This window comes from Lissotriton helveticus, chromosome 6 (assembly GCF_964261635.1).
Source record: "Lissotriton helveticus chromosome 6, aLisHel1.1, whole genome shotgun sequence".
In the NCBI taxonomy this organism is placed as follows: Eukaryota; Metazoa; Chordata; class Amphibia; order Caudata; family Salamandridae; genus Lissotriton; species Lissotriton helveticus.
Genome location: NC_136067.1, coordinates 1412427329 through 1412455189, shown reverse-complemented (window position 1 = coordinate 1412455189; position 27861 = coordinate 1412427329). Strand labels below are relative to the sequence as shown.

At 46.5% G+C, this 27861-nt stretch overlaps 1 protein-coding gene across 1 annotated transcript in view; it reads left to right on the top strand.

The window, feature by feature from the left end:
* FNDC1 (fibronectin type III domain containing 1) overlaps positions 1-27861 on the top strand; it is a 1317427-nt gene that overhangs the window by 526360 nt on the left and 763206 nt on the right. The window contains exon 6 of the mRNA XM_078649203.1: positions 14510-14617. Within this exon, the coding sequence (XP_078505329.1) occupies positions 14510-14617 (108 nt within the window). The remainder of the gene's footprint in view (positions 1-14509; positions 14618-27861) is intronic.

Below are 27861 nucleotides of genomic sequence, written 5' to 3'. Positions count from 1 at the left end.
TCTTATATGGTTGAAGCGCCTCCAAGATAAAGAAGATGTTCTGTCAGACGCAGTAAGTCTTCAGTCAGGCTGTTCCACTGTTCCTTCCAAGCGTGGGAGTGTTCAAGACTTGCCTTCGCCTTTTCTTCAGAAAAAGAAAAAGCTGGCTTTGCCTGTGGCACAATCTTCACATTCTATGCCTTCTGTGTCAACGCCCACGAGACCTGGCTCTCAGGCGTCTTGCCCAGGCTCTATCAGTATTCTGACAGTCCTGACTCCCAGGTCGTCGACGGGCTCGTCGACGACCGTTCCGTCCACAAGATTGGCTTTGCTGTCTTCGTCGACGACCTCTGTGACGACGACGTCTGCTTCCTCGTCGTCGACGACGGTGATGTCGACATCCTCGACGTCGACGAGAACTCCTACGATCCCGTCGACGATCCCTATTGTCTCGTCGGCGACGAAGTTGCCGTCGACGAAGAAAACCTCTTCGACGTCGAAGAATTCCTCGTCGACGAAGGTCCCGTCGACGTCAGCCTCTCCGTCGACCACCTCGTCGACGTCGGCATCGTCGACGAAGAAGGCAACGATGGTTCCGACGACGAGAGCCCCGTCGACGTCGAGTGCTCCGTCGACCAGCTCCATGACGACGGCGTCGTCGTCGAAGAAGGCGACGCCGGTTCCGTCGACGAACGTACCGTCGACGAAGGTACCGTCGACGACGATACCGTCGACGAAAGTATCGTCGACGAAGATACCGTCGACGAAGGCACCGTCGACGAGAATTCCGTCTCCTCAGATTCCAGCAAAGACGGCTCCGTCGACGCACGTTCCGTCGACGACGATACCGTCGACGACGAATTCCTCAGTGGGCCCTACCTCGTCGACGATGGCGATTTCTTCAGCGGCATGTTCAGGATCCTCTTCAGGATCGGGTTCTTTTGCCACCATGCCTCTGGTACCACTGCCTTCCTTGACCTCTGCCAGGGATTCTTCTATGCAGCTGCCGCCTCCTGATCTCCAATTACCCTCGCCTTTGATGGCAACTGATCACGAGACTGGATCTATGGGGGAAGATGAAGACGATGAAGCTCACAGTCCATCAGAATTGATTATAAAATGTCAAGACTCCAGTTCTGACCAGGAGGACGTGGAGGAAGTGGTCCAACCGGATGACCAATTTGTCCAGTTGCCTATGGCATCTTTTCCAGTTTCTTTGTTTTCAAACCTCCAGCATATGCTGGATGACTACAACAGAAGGTTTCCGCCTACCCCTCAGGGTACTCCAAGCCACGCTCCTGCGGAGGACTCCGGCCCTGCCACCCATCCACAGTCTTTGGAGCAGCCTGTTTTGACAGAGCTTCCCCGCCCTCACCCCCCTCTTCTTCCGCAACCTGGTGCGCACGGGGTGGATGAGTCGGACAGTGAAGAAGGGGAATTACACCAGGATACTGACGATGATCAGGATCCAGATATGGCGGATTACGACGACTATCGGATACAGACACCTTCTCCGCAACAGCCAGAGGCGGGTGATGCGCCTACCATTGATACAGCAAGCTTCCATGTGCTGATGAATAAAGCGGCGGACCGCTTTAAATTGCCGAGAGAACAACGGCAAGAAGATTGCTTTCTCTACGATTTCAAAAACAAACCATACAAACAAATTCACACCATACCAATCATAGAATTTGTATGGAAAGAAGGGATAAGAATTATGCATTCTCCTAACTCCTTGCCGGCACAAGTCCCTCGCCTGGAAAAGAAGTACAAGGCTCCTGCGGGTTCACCTGCTTGTTTGCTGTCGCATCCCAAACCGGACTCGGTTGTCACACAGGCGGCACAGCGACGATCCCGTAATCCGGCGACTCCTCTCACTACTCCACCTGATAGAGAGGGTCGACGTTTGGACGCCATTGGGAAGAAATTTTCCACCATGTCTTCTACGTCAGTACGCGCTGCAAATGCGTTGGCCATTCTAGGTCGCTTCGACAGGCAAATGTGGTCGGACATTTCCGCATTCGTTTCTCTAATTCCAGAAGCGTCCAGATCAGAAGCCCAGCAAGTTCTCCAGGATGGCATGAGGGCGTCAGAGGAAATGATTGACTGCGCGATTGATGTGGCGAGTACGGGATTTCGCATCCTCGCCAGTGCTGCGGCTCTCCGCCGCCAGGGCTGGCTTAAATCCACTTCTTTCCGGCAAGAAGTCCAGTCGAAGATACTCGACATGCCCTATGACGGTGAATCTCTTTTTGGCGCTCACATTGACGAGGCGCTTGAGTCAATTAAAAAGGACACCGATACAGCAAAATCGCTAGTCTCCTTACAATTTAAGAAGCAGCCCTTTCGTGGCGCCCGTGGAAGAGGTTCGTCTTCCACGAATTTTCGAGGAGGACACACTCAGTACCGCCAATTCAACCAAGGCAATCAACGTTACTCCTCTCAGCAGTCTACTCGCCAAAATCAGTCACGACCCTATAAAGGAAAACCTACTTATAGGGGTGCCAACAACAAACGCCAGTGACTCTCATGTCACACAAGGAGTTGGAGGGAGAATCTCGCAGTTTTATTCCCAATGGTCTCTGATAACATCGGACCAATGGGTATTGGACATTGTTCGCAAGGGTCATGCCTTGGAGTTCACAGAGATTCCTCCTCATTCTCTGCCATCAGGCCCGCCACCTCCCCATTTTCTAGAATTGCAACATCAAGTTCGTCTTCTCATACTAAAAGGTGCAGTCGAAGTGGTTCCTATATCACAACAAGGGACAGGTTTCTACTCACGTTTTTTCCTCATTGCCAAGAAGACGGGAGAGTGGCGGCCTATACTGGATTTGAGGGCGCTCAATTTCTTTCTAAAACAGCAGTCTTTCCGCATGCTCACATTGTCAGAAGTCTTGCGGCTTCTCTGCAGCGGAGATTTTCTGTCCACGATAGATCTGCAAGACGCCTATTTTCATGTGCCGATTCTGCAACAACATCGCCAATTTCTGAGGTTCAAGGTGGGCACTATCCATTACCAATTCAAGGTGCTGCCTTTCGGCCTGCGTTCGGCACCTCGTGTTTTCACGAAGGTCCTGGCCCCAGTCATGGCTTATCTACGTCTTCAAGGAGTGCAGATTTTTCCTTATCTGGACGATTGCCTTCTGAAATCTCCGTCTCCTCTTCAGCTGGCTCACGACACAAGTCTCTGCCTGCGGACTTTCAAGTCACTGGGGTTGACCATCAACGTGGACAAGTCACACTTAACACCATCACAAAGAAGGAACTTCCTGGGTGCCATTCTCGACACGGAATTATCAAAAGCCTTCGTTTCCCAAGAACGACAGGTGAAAATAGTACGTCTAGTCACCCTCATCCGTTCAAAACAGTCAGTTTCTGTGCGCATGTTGAAGTCCTTTCTGGGGATGGCGTCGTCCTGCATCGCTCTGCTTCCGAACTGCAGGCTCCGCACTCACCCTATTCAGGAGGAACTAGACCTGCAATGGCGCCAAGTGTCAGGATCCTTCAACGATCTAGTGAGAGTCTCGTCTCGCATGAAAGACAGTCTCCTTTGGTGGAGAGAACCATCCAACCTACACGAAGGAGTTTCCTTTCTGGCCCTTCCTCCGGATCTAACGCTGACCACAGATGCATCCATGGAGGGTTGGGGAGCTCATCTCCTAGACCTTTCAATCAAAGGGAAGTGGACACCGTCACAACGAACATGGCATATCAACAGATTGGAGCTGCTGGCGATCTTCCTTGCTCTCAGATCTTTTCTGCCAGTAGTGCAAGGAGAGTCCGTGCTGGTTCAAACGGACAACACAACCAGCATGCACTACATGAACAAACAGGGCGGCACAAGATCTCAGCCCTTGTCTCGGCTAGCTCAGAAGATCTGGAACTGGGCTCTTCATCATCGAATCTCCCTGACGGCGGTCCATCTGCCGGGGGTTTCAAACATCCTAGCGGATTCGTTGAGCAGGTCCACATCGTCTACCCACGAGTGAGAGCTTCATCAACAAACTCTGGACATGGTGTTCCGCCGTTGGGGTCGTCCCCTGATGGACCTTTTTGCCACTCCACTGAATCGGAAGTGCCCCGCCTTTGCGAGCTGGCATCCTCATCCGGGGTCCAGCGGCAACGCCCTTCTCATGGACTGGAGCGGCCTGTTCGCCTATGCGTTTCCTCCCATACCATTGGTGCCGAGGACGTTGTGGAAGATGCGCAGGCAACCCTGCCACTTGATACTGATTGCACCTCGTTGGCCCAGACAGGCTTGGTTCTCGGAACTTCTTCTGTTGTCCCAATGCACGCCCATTCGTCTGCATCCACGTCCAGATCTTCTGTCCATGGACGAGGGCCAAGTCTGCCATCCAGACCCGACCACTCTTCAGTTATGGGCATGGAACCTGAATTCCTCGAATTCGCGAATTTAGAGATGCCCCAGGAATGCAGAGAGATTCTGGCTTCTGCTAGAGCTTCCTCAACTGTTCAAACGTACAAACTAAAGTGGAAACGGTTTTGCCATTGGTGCGCAGAAGCAAATGTCCACCCACTCACTTCTGCCCCAGAACAGCTGTTGCCCTTCTTTCTAAGCCTTGCTCAGTCTGGCCTCTCTCATGCCACCTTGAGGGTCTTTCTGGCAGCTATTTCACGTTTCAGGCATGATGGCTCAACCTCTCTCTGCTCATCCAGAATTATCAGACAATTCTTTAAAGGTCTCTTCAGGAAGTTTCCTCCTATCAGACGCCCGCCTCCGGCATGGCAGCTCAACGTGGTATTGTCACAGCTCATGAAGCCTCCTTTTGAGCCAATCCACAGAGCAGACAACAAGTTTCTTACCTGGAAGGTCGTTTTGCTTTTGGCCCTAACGTCTTCTCGCCGTGTCAGCGATCTTCATGCTTTCACAATCAAGCCTCCTTATTTGCAATTCAAACCAGATGGGGTGTCTCTTCGGACCAATCCCTCTTTTTTGCCAAAAGTGCCTACAGATTTCCATCTGAACGAACCTGTCTTCTTGAAGACTTTCTTTCCGAATCCACAGTCTCCGGCAGAACAACGCCTTCATTCCTTAGACATCAGCCGTTGTCTAAAGTTTTACATTTCAAGAACTGCCCCCTTCCGCAAATCAGATCAGCTTTTTGTAGCATATGGAAGAATGCGAAGGGGACATTCAGTGACAAAACAGACACTTGCAAGATGGCTCTCAGCAGCCATATCCTACTGTCACCAACAAGCTGGCAAGCCTTTACAGGGTCCTGTGAAGGCACATTCGACGAGAGCGATGGCGTCCTCCACCGCCTTGTTTGCCGGAGTGCCTCTACACCAGATTTGCCGGGCGGCAACGTGGTCGAATAGGCACACCTTTACCAGACATTACTGTTTGGATTCCATCAACGAGGCGGATACCGCAGTGGGGCAAGCAGTGCTTCGCCATCTCTTTAAATAAGGTGAGCCTCTGTTCCCTCCTCCTTTCTCTTCTGTGATTGCTATATGCTTTTAAGCTATGTGTTTACTTCTTGTGAAGATGCTTGCAATCCCAGTGCTAAGGAGTTACTGCTATCTATTCTATTCAAGCATGTGAATCTATGAAAGACACCCCTAATACTGGAGAAGAACTATTGTTACTTACCTGTAAACAGGTGGTTCTCCAGTATTGGTGTCTTTCATAGATTCACATGCGACCCACCCTTCCTCCCCTCAGAGGCTCTCTTCTCCTCATACGCTATTGTTACTAGTGCTACGAAAATCTGAGGGCTTGAGCTTCTGAGGAGAAGGTTCTAGAGGGTGCGTGAGCCTGATTGGCTGCAGTTTGGACCAACATAATGACACTGATATGTTACAAATGAGTTTTTCTCTTATACTGTCTTCCTATGGAAGTTACCATTGTAGAGGTTTTTACAGTGTATTATCTCTATTTTATTATTATATGATATTATCATTTATGTTATATTAGCATTATTGCTATTTTTATATACCGTGGGACTCCCACTTCGACGACGGGGAATATTCAAGCATGTGAATCTATGAAAGACACCAATACTGGAGAACCACCTGTTTACAGGTAAGTAACAATAGTTCTTATGTTTCTATCAGATGCACACTTTTTGGAGAGTCACAAGCCTTTAACTTATTTAGCAAGTTTATTTAGTAAATTGCACTATAAAATGTAACTTTATATCCTGTCATACAGGTCTCAATATCTTTTTGATGTCTGTCAGAGCCCCTTGGTGAAAAATGTATGTTATTCGCAGTTACTAATCTATATTGCAGAGGTAGCAACGTCATAACCCAGTCCCTGTCATGTCCGAGCTACTGAAAATCCATAATTGAAAAGGCATTTTGTTTTGTTCATCTATATGGTGCAAGTTCCACATTTTCATATTAAAGTAAGTTGAAACGTGTCTTTCTTGTTTGGTGTTTTTGTTAGTACTTACAATGTCTTAAGAAGCTGAACATATTGCATAGTGAATATTACCTTCATTGTGATAAACATTGCACTCTAATTGTGATGCTCAGAGTGATAGGAAGAATAGCAACTGGGGGCAGAGTGAAAGGGCGGTGATGATGCAACGCAGGTTGAAGCCTGTGCATATGGACAGCTTGGAAAGCTCACTAACTTTATCATCAATGTATGTTTGATAGCCTTCTTTTCCCCGACTCCACCAACTGTTTTGCTCATCCTTCATAGCAAAAGACCAATTCAGACACAAAAATAGCTGGATTAAGTATCACATGTGTCTCTGCTCTATTGAGCTAGTTTACCATATGTTTTATTATGCTGAGTGTAATCAATATTATCTCATCAACAATCATCACAGAGACAGACCTTCTTTGGGGCCATCTACGGTTGCCTTGAAGGCCTTTCCACCTCTGCAAATATACCCAGATCCTTAGGACTGGTTCTTCAGACACCACCAGGATCTGTAAGAAGCTTTTGCTGTTAGGTTGTGGAGCTGCCTTCAGGTGCGAGATGCAGGAGTGACCTGGGGATACTCACTCCGTGGGCCCTAACCAGGTCAGGAATTCCTTTAGAAAATAGGCAGTTTTCTCGGTTTTTAGGTTGAGCCTGGGCAGCGCATGCGCTGCTCTGCAAGGCAAGGCCTGCTGTATTCAGGTAGAGACTTGAGGTTCCGGCCACTCTCTGCTCATATTTTTTATTGACTTGTGTCATTGTCCGCTGTAAACTGTGGCTGTTCATTGGTGAATAGACTTAGTAGACCCTGCTTAGTACCGCCTTGTCTCATTTTGTAACTTCCCTTGGCGACAACCCTTGTTACATATGTTGTTACTTGGTAGGCTTTTATTACAGCCTCCAAGAACTATTTCCTCAAATAGGTTTGTGCTGCCTGCTGCTGCAGGCAGGACACGCTTTCTCCTATGCATTTTTAAAAGATTTTGTAGCACGTGCGCAGAACGCATTTGCGAGAGTTTAAGCTATTGGTAATGTAAATGACAATGCCTTTCATTTAGATGTTTTAAAAACATCACAATAATAAAAGGCCTTGTCATTTACAACGCCGATAGCTCAAACTCTCGTAAATGTGAAGCCTATTGCATCGCAAATGCTTGTCTCTATTCTGATCAACTCTCTCCCCAAATTGGGATTGCAGCAGGTATTTTTTCATATAATCCCTCTGGATTTATCTTCTCCAACCACATGCCGAGAAGGGCTCTTCTGGGTTTGTCGTGAAATTCATTTACAGCCAAATGTGAAATGGTTATAGACTGAACTGACAGGAAGGCCTATATGATGGTTGCCGCCTTACTTCAGAGATGGTGCAGTGTGAAAAACAGCATACTATGAGACATTGAGTTCTCTGAGGCTCGGCCAAAAGGTAAAAGGCAGGAATCAAGCCATAGGTTCAGACTGTTCGAATTTTTAGACATGAAAAGTGCACCCTTCCAAAATTCATTTTATTAAGGTAAACAAAATCAAATTGGACCATTTTTTAATTTATTGACATATCTAAACCCTGCAAATTTGGAGTTCGCATTATTGTCCTCAGTGGAGTCCAGGTTAGTTTTGCAGGTGCAAGGAGGAAAACACTTGACCCCTGATTCCTTAGTCCCATTTGTAGTTGGGAAATCACGGTTTCTTGTGCCTCACCTCAATCACAATCAGAAACCCTTAACCCGAAGGCCAGTTGGTCGCAGAGTCACCAGGTCACAGTAATGGTTTTCCCGCCCTATTTAGGGCAGGATGATTGTCACCTTGTTTTCTCTGCTTGGGCCCGCCATATGAGGCCTGGTGGGCCTGGGGAGCCAAAGTATACAATGACCATGATGCACAGGGAGAAAAGCTGCATGCAATGGTCGATGCTTTTTTAATTTTGTTGTATAAACTTTTGCTTGCTGCTCTTACTTGAGATGCATCTGTTGTGCCGAAGCTCTCAAAACCTGGTTATTCAATTCTTTGTAAGCATTTATTCTCAGCCGGTTTTATTTTTGGCACTCACTTAGCCAGCGCCAAGACACCGAGTATTCGAGAGCTTAATAAGTTAATTTAACATAACATAACAATGATGGCAATCAGATCCCCACTAGGTAAGGGGAGATCTCAAAATATGGTGGCCAGTCCTCTGCCTCGCCTGCATAGTTGAGGCCATATGGCTATCTGTCTAAATAGTCCCATTTGTCTGCAGCCTTGCATCTGGAAATGTTCTTTCCTACAGTTTGCGCCTGATGATTGCAACTGACTAACCAAAGGGATCAAATGTTCCACTTTACTTATACAATTGTTTCCTAGTTAGGTAGAAGGGCACAATACGTTGGGAGCTTTATTGGGCCCTTATTGTCTCAAGATCAAATAGAAGGTATCCTGGGGCTATATCTAAAAAAAGAAAACAAAATCCTTCGGGACATTACAAACGATGTATTTCTTATAAGCTTGCTAACAAGGGGTGCGCTTAGGTGTGCCATGTGCATTTTTGGGCGAGTCTTGCTGATTTCAAACAGTGCATTCTCTCTGTTAGCATACATGGAAAGGGAGAAAGAAACTACTGTGATGAGCAAAAGTTCACCATGTAACTTATAATAAGTGCGAGAAAAAAAAGGGAGAAATATGTTAAGGTGTTTTCCTGTGTTCTATTCAACAACGTATTTCTGCAGACACCAACAAATAAACTGCAGTTGCGTTTGTCAGTGTTTAGCAAGTGATTGTGTGAGCATGCTACACTTTAAAAGTATGAACACTGGGTATTAGGAAAGGAAGACCTTAGTTGCCTAAGGAGAAAAGGGTGGGTGACTATGTATAGCCCATTTCTGATGCAGAGTTCCGGTGCTGTGTTGTTTGTGATATACTTAAATGTGTTGCCTTGACTTTGCAAAATAAGGCAAAAAAACATACTATAGAGTGTAAGAATGATGACACAACATTGTACCATTTAGGACATGATGTAGATTTAAATTGATAATGTAATACTCGAGCAATATATGGCCATGTCTTAGGACCTGATTTAGATCCTGGCGGATGGGTAAATCAGTCACAACGGTGATGGATATCCCGTCCGCCTAAATATAACATCCATAGAATATAATGGGATTATTTCTCAGCGGACAGGATATCTGTCACTGTCACCTCAAAACCCATAAACAACCTTCCGAAGGACATTCCAACTTCGACAACTCTGTCAGCGCAAAAACAACACACAATCACTGCAAAGAATAAATTAAACAAGCTACGACGAACAAACGTCAATAATGAAAGTGAACATAAACTTTTGAAGGAGGCCATCATGGCCGTGCGAAAAGTCTATAGGAAGGCCCTTTTTTCCCTAAAGAAACTGGAAGAAGAGCAGCACTGGGTAACAGCTTTCGAGATTATAAAATCTAAAGACCAAAGGAAATTTTGGAACTGGGTTAACCAGGCCAGCAAAGCTATTAAATCCCTACCGCAACAAGTATTTCCCCTGCGGATTGGGAGACCTATGTCAAACTGCTCTATACAGCACCGAATGGCCAGACCACCAATAGTACGACGATTCTCGATCAACTAGTTAGCCAGGACGGAACCATCCCTACCACCAATATTTCAACAGACGATATAACTGGAACAATAAAGAATATGCGCTTGGGCGGCGCCCCTGGTCCCAACGGAATTCCGACTCAAGTATTTAAAGCCTCAGCTGGAAAATGGGCCCAGATACTGACACCTCTATTTGAAGCCGCAATACTGGGCGGCCCCATCCCGGCGTCTTGGCAAGGATCACTTCTCGTCCCCTTCCATAAGAAAGGCTCGCGCTCTAATCCCGATAACTATCAGATGATAGCCCTCCTAGATGTGGACGGGAAGGCATATGCCAGTATTCTCTTAACTGCACTCACTAAGTGGGCGGAAACCAACAACCTAGTCCCCTTCGCCCAAACCGGCTTTCAAAAAGGGTGCCACATCGAAGACAATTTGATCTGTATTGCCCACCTGATGGAAACCACCCTTGCAGCAAAAGGGAAATCGTTACACCTTGGATTCATCGACTTTCGTAAAGCCTTTGACAGCGTAAACCTGCCAAAACTATGGAAAAAACTCGCAAGATGGGGCATTCCGCAGTCGCTACTGAAAGAACTAATTGCCTTACACACTGACACCTGGGTTAAAGTGAGAGTCACATCAAGATGGTCCACCTCTAACAAAATCTATACCACTAGAGGTTTAAAACAAGGGTGCACGCTTGCACCAATGCTTTTCAACCTGTATCTCGCAGACCTCCCCGAATGGCTGTCACATACCCGCGCTTTCCCTCCGGGAATAGAATCAAGAAAGATTCAAACTCTGCAATATGCGGATGACACCATTCTTCTAGATCAAACCCCGGTGGGCCTCTAAAGACTGTTTGATTCCCTCGCTCAGTACTGCAATACGAACATGCTCGAAATAAATGTCACCAAAACCAAAGCAATGATGATATCCCCTAGAAAAACCAAATATAACACGTGGTTTATCGAAGGGAAGAGACTGGAAACTGTCACTGCCTACAAGTACTTGGGCGTGTGGATTGATCATAAAGGGAGATCCACTGCGCACATAACCGAAATGCAGGCTGTTGCTCGTAGCCTTGAAGGGGCCTTCATAAGAACGAAAAGCACTTTGCACTCCCAGGACTTAGTACCATTAACAAAACTGATCACCGCAAAACTACTCCCCACAATCTCCTTTGGCGCAATAACCTTCAAGGATAAAATGAACACTTGGCTGGACAGAGCACAATCGTCTTGCTATCGTAGGGTCTTTCGTCTGCCCAATTCAACCGCCCATGCCCAAATCAGAAAAGAATTCTTGTTATCCTCCCAGCGATGGATTATGAGTGCTCGCTTCGTCAGCTATTGCTTAAAAACTAAACAAGCCTGCCCTCATACCTTAAAGAACTGCTTATGGTTAGTCTTCAGCAACCCAAAAACATCGTGGAATAAATACTTGATGTCATGCCTCTAATTCCTCAAAGCAAAAGACATATGGCTATCCCCGATGCCCATCAAGGCGAAAACAAAACTCCTATCCAAGCAAGCAAAAATTCTATCAAACGACCTTGATGAGCAACGAGTCAACCAGCTCCCCCACGGTTCCTGGGCTTCTAAATTATACATCCCGAAATCCCTTCCGTCCTACCTTGCATCTTCTGTGAAAGTCCACATAAAACTCCAACTAATGAGATTCCGTTTCGGTTTAATCCCGCTGATGGCATACAAGTTTGGCCAAGGATAGAGGAAAGACGCATCCTCCCAATGTCGCTTCTGCAAACAGGACGAGGAGAATCTAATCCATATCCTGTGCATTTAACTTAAACTCCGAGCCCAAAGAAACTTCTGGCTGCGCCCAATCTGGCTCCTTCTTAATATCAGGACTTGCCAGGAAGCACTAGACGCATGTATGAGGGGAGACTCACCGCAGCTGGCGGCACGTTTTGTTACGTTTATTACAGAAATCAATTCTCCGAATTTTCCCCTTGTCAAAGCTTGAGTTCCTTCCCCTTAGTGACATTCCTGCGTCCCCTCTTAATTTAACTTGTAACCTTTTTGTTTCTAATTGATTTTTATATTGTCCTTTATTTTTAATCTTTTTAATCCTCAAAGGTTATTTCTGAGTGTGTATTTTGCAATGATTTTAATTAATTGTGCAAATAAAATTTACCTGTCACTGTTGTGACAGAGTAACCCGTCTGTCAAGATCTAAATCAGGCCCTAAATCTCAATAAGGAAATAAGGAGCAACTCAATAACCCCCTGTGAGCTTGGGTCTGAATACACAGCAAAAACGAAAGATGCAAACAACTGGATCATCAAGCTACATGCCGGTGATGTATTTTCTCTGTAATTACCGGTTTCAATTCCGTTTACAAGTCAGCATTGGTTGGTGTGTTTGGTGAAAAATTTTCGGTGTCAAATACCTTCACATTTACTTGCAAAGTTTTCTGTGCGAGAACTCCACAAGGTTTTCTAGATATTATGTTAGCATAGTCCTTGGCCTCTATATTCACTAACTGAGAGACGGAAATCTTGACGTTTTTCCACCAGTTGTCACTGAAAAAGCCTTCAATCGGATTGATTCCTTCTGCAAATTTCTTTATTTTCACCACTAAAGGACTTTGCTTTGGCAGGAGTGGATCAACATTCACTTGACTTTTGATGAACTGTGTCTCATATAACTTTCTTAGGGTCATCTCAGTAGTGGCTGCTACCGGACAGGGGTGGTGGGGGGTGCAATAAAGAAAAAATGACTTACCTTTAAAGGCCGGCAGCCGCCTCTCCTCCATCCTCGTCCTCTTCATCTTCCTGTCCCGGCCGGCGGCAGCAGGAAGCACCCGGGCAGGCAGGTTCTCCTGAGTCAATCATAACACTGCAATGCAGCGTTGTGATTGGTCTCCGCTCTCTGGATAGGCGCTTAGACTGGAACAGGGAGCCCGTGCACGTTCCTGACCAGGCTGTGTAATGCAGCCTGGTAGAAACATGCAAAGAGCGCATGAACTGTTTGGGCAGCCCAAGAGGGCCGGCCAAACAGTTCGTGCGCACTTAGGGAGTGCACATCACTCCTCCCCTACTCTGGCCAGCTGCGCCCCGTCACTGACTGCAATAGGAAAAATAAAATGATAATAACGATACGTTATTATCATTTTATTTTCCTTTTGAGCAGTGGGGCGACGCTCCTCCATCTTAGCGGAGGAGCCACCACTGAGTCATCTGAATGTTGCATGCTCGAACACATAACCCCATTATCATCTACTGAATTGGAACTAGGCCATGTAATTTCACTTGACTCTGTTTTTGTTATAATTCAGTATAATAAGTAAAACTGTTTATCTTTAATGTACGCCTCTGGATACATTTTCCCTCTTTGAATTGATTTTAGATGGAATCATAACAAGATTTGAAGTAGTGATAGATGCTTAAACTATCTTAATTGTTCTTACTATGTGTTGTTTTAAATGATTCCCTTGGTTGCACATGTCTAAAACTCTGCAGTCTGGAAAATTTACAGCACATTTTGTCATCATCATCATCATCCAGCATTGCCACATTCTTTGATGTTACATATTAGGGAGTCACAGTGTATCAGTCTGAAGGGTGACACTGTACACGTAGCTAAATATACCCCACGTAGAATGATCTCCGTCAAAATCTCCTTGTAAAGTGGCGAGGTGCTGTGTGGCGTGCCAATCACAAGACAAGATGAAGAATTGTGTGTGGGTCACCGGCACACATCCTGGTGCACACACAGGGTGCATTTTCTGTGTTTTTGGTCAATTTATCCTGAGACATTATCAAAATGCCATTTGCGTTAATTCTAGACTGGGTTTATGCCTTTGAGGTATACAATGGTGCAACTAGTAAGCCGTTTGCCAATTTTAGCAGAGTTCGGCATTAGCAGATGGTACTTGTTCACCTGCAAGGCGCCGCCACCTAGTGGCCAATTACAAGACAGAGGCCGGGTTTCCACCAACCATATGGCTGTATGCCCACCACTGTCACCGCATGCATTTAGCTGTGATGGAACCCTGGAACCTTTTGTCAGTGGAAGCTTGTTCACTCCAGGAGATGAAATCCTAGAAATTTTCATAGTGTCTTCAGATACCTGGAACCCTAAAACCCCAAGTATTCTGCGCATGTTTGACAGTGTAAACTGGGAAGGATTCTGGGTTTTCCTATGGGGGTTGGGATCTCCACCAGGCTCAGATTTCATTGAGCCGCCGTGTAGCCCCACCAGGAGGTACAGGGGGATTAGTAGGACAATGCTAGCCCTGCTATGTTGATGACTCTGTTACGTATGACTATTAATGTGGGAAACCAAGGTACCTGGGGACGTTTCTTATGTAAGTAAATAAGTGTTGTAAACATACATAAACTGAGGTGCACGGTTGACTGAAATAGTATAACAGTATTTCAATGATCAAGATTCTATTTCAATAAAAACAGGCTAAAAATAGATTGTTGCAGCACATTATGATTGTAGGTGTAGCCCTTTAGAAACAGTGGTAATTATACAATATATGATTAAGATCAGGGAAACGGCAGTATTTTCTAATTTCTTTGTTTTATTTTTCCATTTTGAATAGCACCAACAAGTGCCCCCGAGAGCTTCGATGTTTGGCCTTTGGATGGCAAAGGAACAGCAGTTTCTGCCACTTGGGAACCCCCTGCAGATTCTACCGGGAAAGTGAAAGGTAAGTGACTGCAGGGAGAGCCTCACAACAGTGCTCAATTTGTAAAATATAAAGTTTGGGTGCCCAAATGTTTGTCCGAGGCCACATCTACTTTTTACCGGCTCCACCCACTCCTATATTGGCTCCACCCACATCTCAAATGGCACTGCTAAAAGTGAGATGTAAAATCCACTCTGAATTTCAGCAAGGGAGCCTTCCTCATAGTAAGGTTTTGATAGGAGGTTCTCCTGCCCTGTGAACATTTTGAAAACAATTAAATCAAAAGTGCATTTAAAGCAAAAGTTTTGAATAAATTAGCTAAAATGACTATTGCATTGAAAAAGGACATTTGAAATATTCCAGTGCTCTGTGTGCCGATTTGAGAAAAGGGCAATACTGGGGTGTGCCATTTTTTACAGTGTCTAATTGTGTTTCATGAGTTCGAAGATACAACATTTTACATAGCTTATGTGACAAAATATACCAAAATGTTCTGAAAACTACTCTAAACAGATACATTGAATACAACCTTGCAATACACTTGAGTGAGTCACTTTGTCACTTACAGTGGCCAAAGGGATTTAGTTCATAAATAGTACAGTATTCCATAAAATCTATTAAATTTAGAGAAACAATAAAAAAGATGATTACCAAGGGAGCATATGCACAGTGACATATCTGTCACTTATTAATGCCTCTTTTATAAATGATTCAAGCAGAAATTGACACCACAGGAAAAGATTCAACTTCATCTTGAACTGGGAAACTCAGACAGCAATCCCCGTAGAGATCACCATATTGGAAAGGGCACTATATAAAGCTAGACAGCTCCTCTTTTTTCCAAAACATTTCGTTTATAAGACAAGCAGAGAAAAAACTCAAACTCTACACCCTAACCACTGTTCTTCTTCAATGATACTCCTTGCAAGTCGCCAAGCACTCTTTCAAGTGCTCACAACTACAGCACAATCTAAGCCACGAGAATTCACAACCACTAGCCAATGAGTCCAGAAAGCCCTGCCTGATGGGGGAGTAAGAGCAAACCCTCATAAAACTCAACGCCACAGTTAAGCACAAGGATATAACAGAAGTGGGAGTGACTAGTTCTCGCTTGTTTCAAGCAGCACGACAGAATTTCTCCCAAATTACTTGCAGACAAGACATGCCTCTGACGTGCCCCAGAATATCTATCACTAGGCCTAAGACTGAAGTGACATCCCTAAAGTACTTGAGCATTCATGTACAAATAATATTATGGCAGTTGCTACACATAGAATTTGTTAGCAGAATCATATATTTAGTAATATTTTCCTGATTTAATAAGCTCTTTGCAATATATTATTTACAATTTTTGCAACTGTTCCAAATTTTAAATTCTGGTTGTATTAGAAAGTAGTTAATAGTTTTAACCAAGTAGTGCATCATGAAACTGACAGTGATAATGAAAAGGTAAATACATCACAGTTAAAGCTATTTCTGATATAACATTAAAGTACAATCCTTTTAAGCCTATACTGTAACTCAATTGAACATGGAACACTTAAAGCAAATACAAAGGATGTCAGACAAATTGTTACCAAACTTATCCCTAAAATTAATGGAGAAGGCTATAGAAACTGAAACACAGAAAAAATGAATCAGGGTGGGCTAACTCACTGGACTCAGTAAATAGAGGACTGACTTCTGAAAGGGAACTGTGTGTACTTCTTAATTACAGGACCTGCACTTTTTAATAAAGTATGAGTTTAATTCTAGAAAGTGGACAGCGCTCATACTTTTATTTGACTGCCAACATAGCTCATAAACCCACGCGCTAGCCTTCTTGTGTGTTAGCAACACAAGTTTCAAGTTCGATGAAACAGGATGGAGTCAGAGAGGACTCGTAATAACAGAAATACAAACCTGTTCGGATAGCTCATCCACAACTGGCCCAAGAACACAGCAAGATTTGGCTCACTCTACTGTGAGTAGAAGCACCCGCTTGGGGCATTACGGCAGCAGGAGGAGCAGAAGCATAAGCCAATACAGGGGCTGCCGGAACCAATGTGGAGGATGCTCGAGTAGTACACTGTTGTGGAAAGCCATTTGAGAGAAGTTAACACTGAGCACAGAGGCGAGGACAGTAGGGAACAGTGGAAGTGAATGTAACTTGTAGGCCCGCTTGCCAGGATGGGGTAGCCCTTTCTTTGACACACACGTACTTATCTTCATCCAGTTGCCCAGTGCCTTATTGCAGACCTGCCAGTATAAACGGAGCACTTGCAGTTGAGGTGGGAGCGCCCACGTCACAGATGATGAAGCGCATCGGCATCACTCTACACCCTGGCGGGTGTTCTGTTGGCTGTGGCCCTTCAGCTCAAATAATATGGGGTCAAGTATGACCTGCATCTGCCTGTGCCCCTTCTAGTGTGCCAAAGAGGTGAAAGAGATGCACTACCAGATTAGCAAGGGCCTTGGTGGCGCTTTTGGTTTGACTAGCACCTGACAAGCATTTGGCTGTAGTTGGGGATAGGACTACACACCCAAGAATTTGGTGCTGCCAAGAGGTGGGCTATGCATTGCAGCCCCTCTTCTAACCTGAAAGGGGGGCATTTTTTAGCAGCGGGGAACTGCTGTGGACTCCCTGTCCTTCCAGCCTCCTCCTGGCTCGGGGCATTGCACTTGCACACGATGCCCGGAACTGGAGCCGCCATGATTGCTTGGGCCTCGGACTCAGTTTACTTCATTCCAAATCTGTTTATTGTCACCATGCTCAAGAAAAAAGCAGCGTTGGTTTGGCTACTTACTCAGTTACTGATGACTGGGCGGCACTGCCTTTATTAATAGGCCTGCTGCTGCTTCCCTCAACGTCGTGGTGAACTGCTGGTGACTTGAGCGGTGCGTGTGTGCCGGGACATGGAATCCTGAAAACAATCTACACATGATCCTGCTGCCCCTACCTCCGCAGAAACAAATCCAGCCTAATCAGTGTCCCACCCACTGGCAACACTGAACGAAGGGCCTAAGGTTGGATTTCTTTTTATTATTGGCTCTCACAGCACAGCAGTACTTCACTAAGACTGGAGAGAACAACAGCACTGTCTGTGGTGAGTGTAGTGACGGAGCCACCCGGCCTGTCCGCGCATGCCTCACACGTATGAATGCACCCAAAGGGCGGGCTCGCCCGAGGGTTTAAATAAAGGGGCTCAGGACCGCTCGGGGTCTTGGCCCCAGCAGTAAACCACAGTGTCTGTGTCACTCCTTTGAATGTGGCCCAAACCTGCGGCCTACCACATGTTGCAAAATATCCTGACAGAGCAGGATACCACACTGGCGATGAGGCGGGTCCTATGCATGCCTATGTTGTGCCTCACCCACTGTGCCTGGTCCTGGAGCTGTGGTCACCGCAGGGTGCCGCCGGGAAGGATCCCCGTGGAGCGAGCGCGGCCAGCCTGCAGGCGTTTCATCGCGGCGGGTGCCCACCCCGCACGATGTTCCTGCTCACCAAGGGAGGTCGTGCCGTTGTGCACCTCCTCAGCCGATGCTCACCCCGCAGTGCCTGGTTGCCTGCCCCGACGTCTGGGTCGTGTGGTGGCAGATGTGGAGTGAGGACCATAGGCGCCTGGAACAGCAAGCACGAGGTGAGGCTGGCCCTGCTGGACACATGTCTGTGCGTGCGCCAGACACGCTGCTTCCACGTCTGTGTGGTCAAGCCACCGCCCCTACACCTGCAAGTCCTGCTGTGTGCCGCGCTCCCACAGGCATGGGGTTGAGCTCGTGGCCAGCAGGTCGGAAGAGACATCCCCTGCGCATGCAGTGCAGTGGGCCCAATTGAGTGTGGCGCCTCCACACAAGCAAGTGTCCCGCCTGGCCCAACAGTCTGCAAGTGCCCGCAGTGACAGCCCAGCATCTCCACATGCCAGCAACCTCTGTTTGGCCTCTCGCCCTAGAGGCTACACAGCAATTCAAGCACCTCACTTGCAGCCTGCTACCCACCTAGTGTGGACATCGCCTACCTTCCTGTCACACACACCAGTATCTCCCACCTGGCCTCTGCGGCTTCAAGGAACATTGCTCCACACACACGCCATCTGCACCTGCCTGCCCGTGAGCGTCCCTGCCCCACCACTTCTACCCTGCTGTTTTCACGTCCCCAGGAGTTGGTGGCACACGCCAGCGGCCAAGAATGAGTGTGCAAAACGCAGATGGGGGTAATGCCCCTGTGGTGCCGCCACTACCGCCCCAGCTGGCAGCTGTACCAGATCATCCCTGGTCTGGTCAGGGCTGTCCGCCCTACCGCCATTCAGTGAACTCTCAGATCCCGCCGTCGCTTCAGCGCGCTGGAAGTCCTGGATCGGTCGCCTGGACCATTACTTCGTGGGTGTTGGGGAAACTGACGAAGGGTGAAGAGGTCGCTCCTCATGTGCTATGGAGGGGTGAACTGTACGATTTGTTTGAGATGCTACCCAACAATGGGCAGGATGACAACTACAACAGGGCAGTTGCGGCCTTAAACAGGAATTTCGACCCCCAAATAAACCCTGACTTCAAGCGTTTCAAACTCAGACAAGCGCGACAAGGGGAGGCTGAGACCATAGATGTTTTCTAGGCTCGTCTATGGAAGTTAGCAAGTTCCTGCACGCTGCCAGACCAGAGGGAGGAGATCGGGGTGCAAGTCATTCAGGGATGTCGTTCAGTGACACTGCGTCGCCTGATATTACGCCAACCGGTCATCAGTCTGGATGGAATCCTTGTGCTCGCCAGGTCCCACAGGTTGTTCAAAGCGCGTGCGGATGTGATGGAGGCGGCCCTCAACCGGCCCACATCACAAGCTGCACCGCCACGAAGAGAGACTGGACGCGATTCAGAGACAACTGACTCAATCAAGAGGATCCACAAGACCTCCCCAGAGAAGTACATGCGGAAACTGTGGCCTGGATCACCCCCCGGCAGGGAAGTGTTTTGCCAGAGGAAAGATGTGCTCCCAGTGCGGAAAGCTGAACCATTTTGCAAAAGTCTGCAGGAGTGTTAGAGTAAGGGGCTACGCCCCTGGCCCACGTGGACTATCGGCGGCGGTGAGGCAACTGATGCTGGAGATCCTGGTGGAGTAAGTGGACAACACCCCACCTGGGTTTGGCCTGGGAGCTGATGATGACGACGTATCCTTTGTGTCATTTGTCGGCAGGGAAGGAACAAAGCGCCAACCACCGCCCATATGCACCATCACCATAGCTGGATCTCCTGTGAGTGCCCTCATAGACAACGGTGCTTCAGTAAACGTGATGGACAGTGACCAGTACGGAAGCTATCACCGAGCCCGCCACTCTACCCGTCCAAAGCAAGGATATACACATACGATGGAAATTAGCCACTTCCTCTATGAGGAGTCATGGAGGTCGAAGTTACCAACGAAGGCCATCGTCTCAACACAAAGTTCCACGTCACCGAGGAAAAATGAGGCACCCTCCACAGTTGCCACATGGCGGTGGCCCTGGAGTTAGTGTTCTTTGCGAACCAGGTACAATGATCTGCATGCTCGAGAGATGCTCAGAGACTTTCCCATGCTGTTTGAGGGCCTTGGAAGGGGAAGACGTTCAAGTTACATGTTGATTCGACAGTCCGGCCCATCGCTCCGAGGCATCGGCGGGTACCGTTTCACTTGCGGCCGAAAGTGGAGGAGGAACTGAAGAAGTTGGAGGACCTGGGGGTGATAAAGAACGTGTCGGGCCACACACCCTGGGCGTCCCCTCTAGTCGTAGCCCAGAAACCAAAACAGCCAGGAGCAATTCGACTCTGCGTCGACATGCGCCTACCAAACAAGGCCATGAAGAGAGAGCGTCACCTCACACCCACGATGGATGACATTGTAGCGGACCTGAATGGCACCAAGTGGTTCACCGAACTTGACCTAAATGCGGGCTATCATCAGCTGGAGCTCCAACCCTACAGTAGGAACATCACAACATGCTCCCCCCATGTCGGACTGCGTCGCTATAAAAGACTGAGCTTCGGCGTCTCTTCAGCCGCAGAGGTGTTCCAGAACGCAATAAGGTAGACTCTCTTGGGACTGCAGGCTGTAATAAACTTAAGTGATGACATTCTCGTATACTCCAAGACGCTGGAGGAGCACCATGCGCACCTCCGAACCACCCTTCAATGGCTAGCGGACAACGGACTCACCCTGCACTGAGCCAAGTGCTCGTTCTATCAGGAGTCGGTGGACTTCTTTGGCTATGTCTTCTCCAGTGAAGGACTGCGGGTTGACCCACGTCGGCCACTGAAGTCTGGAGTTTCCGCGGGATGGCCACATACTGTGGTCGGTTCATTCCCAACCTGGCGTCCCTGTCGGAGCCACTCCACACCCTCACAAAGGCTGATCAACCGTGGGTCTGGCCCTCAAAAGAAGATCTGGCATTCCAGGCTGTCAAGGAGGCCCTCATCGACGACAAAGTCATGATATACTTTCGCCAACATCGGCGCACCGAAGTAGTGGTAGATGCAAGTCCCGTAGGACTGGGTGCAGTCCTGATGCAGGAGACAGAGTCCAAGGAATGGGTTCCAACCATGTACGCCAGCAGGGCATTGACTACAACAGAGATGTGGTACACACAGATAGAGCGTGCCTTCGCCACGATGGGACTGCCTGCAGAGATTAAGTCCGATAATGGGCCTCCGTTCCAGGGAAGAGACTTCCAGGATTACCTAGCCTCCAGAGGCATCCGACACTGAAAGATCACACCACAGTGGCCCCAGGTGAACGGGGAGGTGGAACGGTTCATGCGAACAATGAACTGGGCCCTCAGAATCGGAGTTGAGAAGGGAGTAGATGCTGAGCAGTGCCTTCTGCAGTTCCTCAGTGCTTATTGTCAAACCCCCCACTGCACCACCCAGTGTGCGCCGGCTCACCTGGTGTTTCGGAGGGCGCCCAGAGACAGTGTTCCCGCAGACCCATTGTGGAGTCCCCCAGCATTGGATCAAGAGGCTGATCAGACCCGAAGGAAAGCGTCCAATGAGAAAGCAGGCCATGCTCGAAGGACACAACCGATGCACATTCATGTTGGAGACCGAGTAGTGGTGAAGGAGCGATACCCGGGCCGGAAGTATAGCACCCCTATGAGCCTGAGGTGAGGGAGGTCGTCCATGTGCACAGCACCATGGTATCGGCCATGTGCGGGACTCGCGTAGTCACAAGGAATACCTCATGGTTCAAGAAAGTCGTGAGCGGACCACCACCGACCGACCAAGCCACGGAAGATGTAGAAGAAGAGGAAGTGGTGGTCACCACAGAAACCCCTCATGGCAGCCCGGAGCCTAGGCAACATCAAGCAGGAAGAGAAGTGGAGATGGCTGAAGAACCGCGAAATTCTGGAACCGTGTCCTCCGAGCCAGAGAGGGACATGGAGGGATCAGAAGCAAAGAAGAACTCCTGGAGTCAGAGGTATGGCTGAACCCAACCCCCAGCCAGAGACTGAGAGCCTTTGTGTGGGGCAACAAAGAAAGAATGAACACAAACCCGAAAGGGTCTATGTATCTCAAAGATTGGAGGGATGTAGTGACGGAGCCACCCGGCCCGTCCGCGCACTCCTCACACGTACGCATGCACCCCGAGGGAGGGCTCGCCCAAGGGTTTAAATAAAGGGCTCAGGACCGCTCGGGGTCTTGACCCCTACCACGTGTCGCAAAGTATCCTGACAGAGCAGGATACCACAGTGAGTGAGGTAATTATATGTACTTTGCCATATGACATGTAGACGCATGATGTGTAGACCCGGCCCTGATAATTAAGTGCTGGTGCTAAGCACCAGAAACAACCGGTCCAAATTAAGCACTGCCTCACAGAGAGAAAGGAATGACGTTTATGAACTTCATACTAGCCATAAGTCTTTAGTAAGCACATGCCGTTTTGCGAGATTCAGGGTATACGTCTTTTTGACCAAGTACCATGATAATGTTTTTGATAGGTTGCAAATTGTTTCCCTAGACTTGAGGTGTGTCTACATTTATTTTAATATGTGTAAAGAAATCATCTGTGGCTGCATGGTCATGGATCACACCACTTCAGTTGGTAAATATATTTTGCCCAACATGTCAATTTCCTAGCAGCCACGTGTCAAATGCATAATAATAATCTTTTGTTGTCTGCTGTGATGTCGGTTTATTTTAAAAGACGAGCATTTTGGAGTAGGCAAGCTATTCCCCACCAGTACTTCTACACATTACTATCGTTAATATTTGCTCTAGGTTAACCCCTTGGCTGCGGCGGTAATTCCGCCTCGGCGCTGGGGGGGAGGGTGGGTCGCGCGGCGCCCCATGCTCATGACGGAACCACTCCGTCACGAGCCACGGCGCGCTGTGCTCATGACAGAGTGGTTCTGTCACGGTTCCACCCGCTCATTAAAACCACCGCGCGGCCACGGAATTGATGTCGTGTATGCGGGGAGGCCGCCCCATGACGGAACCACTCCGTCACTAGCACAGCGCGCCCGTGGCTCTTGACTGAGTGGTTCCGTCACGAGCACGGAAGGGGTTAACAAACTTCAAAGTAGTGGAGGTAATGTTTGGGTTACATTAAACAAATTGAAATGTCAATTGAAGACGTAAGAAAACACACTGAAACAGCCCAACACAAAAGCAACTTATATACATGATATTTTTAGTGCATAGGCGTCAGATTCCCAGTTTAGGCGCTAAGGACTCTCTTTCCTTGAAAGGCTTCATCATTTCATTGAGGACTTATTTGATGGCAGTTTTTTTCTCATTTTCCAGCACTGTTTCGCCAATCGTCTGGTTCCCCTGACAATCAGGGGCGGCTTTAGCGCTGGCGGTACCTCGTGCGAGATTCTTTTTTTGTGTTTTTTTTAAACAGAGTTTTATATAGCGCAAACTTTACCCGAAGGTATTGGGTATCAGAGCGATTTACACGAGCACCAGTTGCTTTACATGAGGACACATTCATTTTTGTTAGTATTGCCTAATAACTTCCTTTTCCACAAATTCCCATAGTTCATAGTTCAGTGCATATGTCAGAAGGAATGCAGCTTATGACCTGCAAGTAACAAAAGGATCTCTGTGACAAAATCAGCAACCTGGTGATCTTTCTACATACAGTACAAACCTGTGGTGTGCATTGCAGCAGGCACATTAACCCCTCTATACTACTTTATGAGTGAAAACTGTGAGTTGACAAAACACAAATCTCTCTAGCAAGTGCATTAACCACCGGAGTTATCTTACCATTATGATTATCCCCAGAAAAATCCTGGGCAGACAATGGTCTCTACAACAGATACCTTAAGCCCGTAAGATATTTTTTTTTTGATTTCAAGAAAATTTTATTGATGAGAATAATGGTAAGAACAATAAATATAAAATGCAATACAAGTGATACAATTGATGCAATAGAGATATGCAAAAAGGGCTAAAATTGATAGGTAAATCAAGATAATATATATACATAATGAACAATAGCCTGTGATAGCTATAGATTCCATTCAAATAAAAAAACCTCTACCAAGGCAATACAACATATGTATCACTATCAAATGCGGAGAAGGGGATAGGGGAGGAAACAGAAAGAAGAAGAGAGGAGAGAAGAGAACGAGTAAAGAGAGGATGAGTAGGAAAGGAAGACAGCGAGGAGAGAAGAGAAAAAAGAGCAAAAAGAAGGATTCCCACAGGACTAACCCAGCCTAGAGACCAAACAGCAGACAACAATTAGACAGACATATCAAAAGGAAACTGAGGAACCAACCCTTTGGAAGACAATTCCATATAATCATCCAAAGCTTTCCAAACCCCACTAGAGATAGATGGAGAGAGGTGAGCTTGATCAACCGAAGTGTGTGCACTACGTAAAAAGGAGACCCAAGCCCACCACGTATGATAGGAAACCGATGAAAAGGATTTCCACTCCATAAGAATAACCTTCACCGCTACAGTCAGGAGAAGATCCAACAACTGTAACTCCAATGGATCTAAAGGGAGAGGAGTAGGGGCAGCCAGTGGGCCTAATAAAATTACGGGGAAGGAAAGTTGGAGCTCAATACCAAAGATAAGAGAGAGATGTTTCTGAATGAGGTTCCAAAAAGGTTGAAGTAAGGAACAATGAAAAAACATATGAGGAAAGTCGCCTGCCATCAGGCCACAGCTCCAGCATAAGTTGTCCTCTTTAAGGTTAAGCGAGTGAAGACGCACAGGCGTCCAATGGAGGAGATTAATAGAAAAAAACTTAGACTGCATTAAAGAAGGTGCGATTTTATTACGAAGAGAGAATTTACCAATTGATTGCCAAATATCAGAGGAAATATGCTCTATAATGGCATGATCAAAATGATGTAACCATTTTTGATGAGCAACCGTCTGTTCGGGGAGTGCAGCAGAGGACAAAAATGTATACATTTTGGAGGCAACGTGACCAGCTTTGATCCAAATATTAAAAAGTGAGATGGTAGAAGAGGTAGGATGAAGACGAACTTTAGCAATGGCCACCTTAATCTTGAGAAAAGTATAAAAATCAAGATTTGTTAAGGAATGCTTCTGAGCCAAGGTAGAGAAGGGTAATGGTTCGTCAGAAGCACCATATAGATGTTTAACAAGAGAGATTCCTTTGTCTGCCCAATAGGAGATGAGGGTAGGAGAAATTATAAACTTAAATTTGGAATTCCGCCAGATAGATGTCCACCTGGTTTTATGCAACGGAATTGCCACCTTCTTGTCTATTTTCCTGACCGCCGCAATTGTATCAAGAATGATAGACCGGGAAAATAGGATATGTAAAGTGGATGCAGTGCAAAAAGAGGCAGTAGGCAAAGGAGATGCTAAATGCTGTTCTATGAGCAGCCAAGAAGGAACATGCAGGGATGGCGGAGAAAACCATAAAGCACCTTGAGGCGCCAAAAAAGCAGTCTGATATTTCTCCCAGTCAGGAAAATTACAACCTCCCATATCACAAGGACGATGCAGAAATTTGTATGCAATTCGAGCACGTTTGTCATTCCACAAAAATTTAGAAGTCAGAATATCAATTTCGCGAAAAAAGGAATCTGACAGTTTAATCGGCAGCATGGATGAAGCGAAGTTAATAATCGGCGTGATCATCATTTTGAGAGTTTGGAGGCGACCCCACCAAGAAATATGTTTCGGAGACCATGTATCCAAAAGACGACGCACTTTAAGTATAGTCTGAGATTCATTATAGGCAACAGTGGTAGTTAAAGTAGAACAAAAATAAATTCCTAAGTATTTCAAGTGTGTAGACTGCCACTTAAAGCCCGCTGATCCCATATGCGAGGGGAAACAATAGGCATTTAAAGGGAACATTTCCGTCTTGTCTTTATTTAGGGTATAACCTGAAACCGAAGAGAATAGGGAAATGATGTTAGAAATAGCCGGGATTGCTAGAGCGATATCATCTGAAAAAATAAGAACATCATCCGCGTATGCAGCAGTTTTAAGACAGTGAGGGCCAAAAGAGAAACCCTTGATATCAGGATGTAGGTCAATCAAACGAAGAAGAGGATCAATGGATAATAAAAATAAGAGCGGGGATAAGGGACAACCCTGTCGAGTGCCCTGACTAAGATTGAAAAAAGAGGACGTAGCACCATTAACCCTAATGTTAGCTTTGGGTTGAGAATATAAGGACATAATCATATTAATGAAAGAGTAACCAAGATTGTGCGCGCATAAAACAGCACGAAGAAACGGCCAAGAGACCTTGTCGAAAGCCTTTTCCGCATCAAGGGCCAAGGCCGCGGCAGGAAGTAGAGATCGCTTGGCAACACCGAGAACATGACAGAAAGTGCGGATATTGTCTCGCGCAAGACGGCCTTTCACAAACCCAGTTTGGGAAGGATGAACAAGAAGAGGGACAAAGGATTCCAGTCTTTTGGCCAGGATTTTAGCAAAAATCTTTGCTTCCATGTTAAGGAGAGAGATAGGTCGGAAGTTTTTAGGATCCGAATGATCTTTCCCCTCTTTCGGGATCACTACAATTGTAGCCTCAGCAGCCGTGCCAGATACAGACCCATCTTGGATAAAAGAATCAAAGACAGATTTTAATTTGGGGACAAGTGTAGGGAGAAAAGTTTTATAAAATAAGATTGGATACCCATCAGGACCTGGAGCTTTACCAGACCGAGTAGCTTTAATCGCAGATTCAATTTCGTCGGGGGAAATAGGTTTATTTAAAAAAGAGCGATCAGCATCAGAAACCGACTGAATCGGAACCGATTTTAAAAAAGCTTGACACTGATCAAAAGAGGACTGAATCGAAGGAGTATACAACTTAGTATAAAAGTCCCGAAAAACTTCAAGTATTTCTTGTGGTTGGAATTTTTTAGAACCGGCGTGGTCAGTAATAGAAGAGATCTGCGAGGATTTAAAAGAAGAGTCCTGAAATTTTAGTGTAGCAGCCAAGATTTTCCCAGCTCGATTTTTTAACAGCAACTTCTTTGATTTCTGAGCTTGTACTCCAATATAGGCTCTTTTAGTAACAATGGTATTATATTTGTATTTAAGTAACTTGATTTGCTGTAAACAAGTTGGATCCTTAGAATGCCTGAAGGAGGCTTCCAAAGTCTTTATTTCAGATGACAAATCCGTAAGTTCTTTTTTAATAGCCGAATTACGTTTGGACATACATTTAATGACCTGACCACGCAAAGTACATTTAAAGGAATCCCATAGAACAATTGGGGAAGAAACAGAGCCTTCGTTCTCACGAAAAAAGGTATCGATATCTTTAGAGAATTCATCAACCTGAGAAGAATCATGTAACACTTCGGTATTCAATCTCCACGAGCGAGCTCGTGAGTGAGGGGCAAACGATGATAAAGTAAAAGTGACCGCAGCATGATCAGAGATCAAAATAGGATGTATAAGCGGAGAAGAAGAAGATGAAACAAGAGAAGAATGAACTAAGAGATAATCAATACGAGAGAAGGAAGAGTGAGGCGAAGAGAAGAAAGAGAAATCACTACCAGTGGGGTTATGAAGACGCCAAATGTCTTGAAGATGAGTAATGGAGCACATGTTAAGCATTTGTTTGTGGGATTTAGGAGGACGAAACTGGAATGCAGAATTCCTGTCTAAAAGAGGGTCCATTGGTAAATTGAAATCACCACCAACAATAAGATTGCCAGAGTGCGGGGTGTCATTTAGTTTTTTGGTAACCGATTTCCAAAAGGACGGATCATCAATATTAGGCGCATAAATATTCATCACATACAAGACATGCTGGCCATCCGATAATTTAGATAACAACCAACGACCCTCAGAGTCATGCT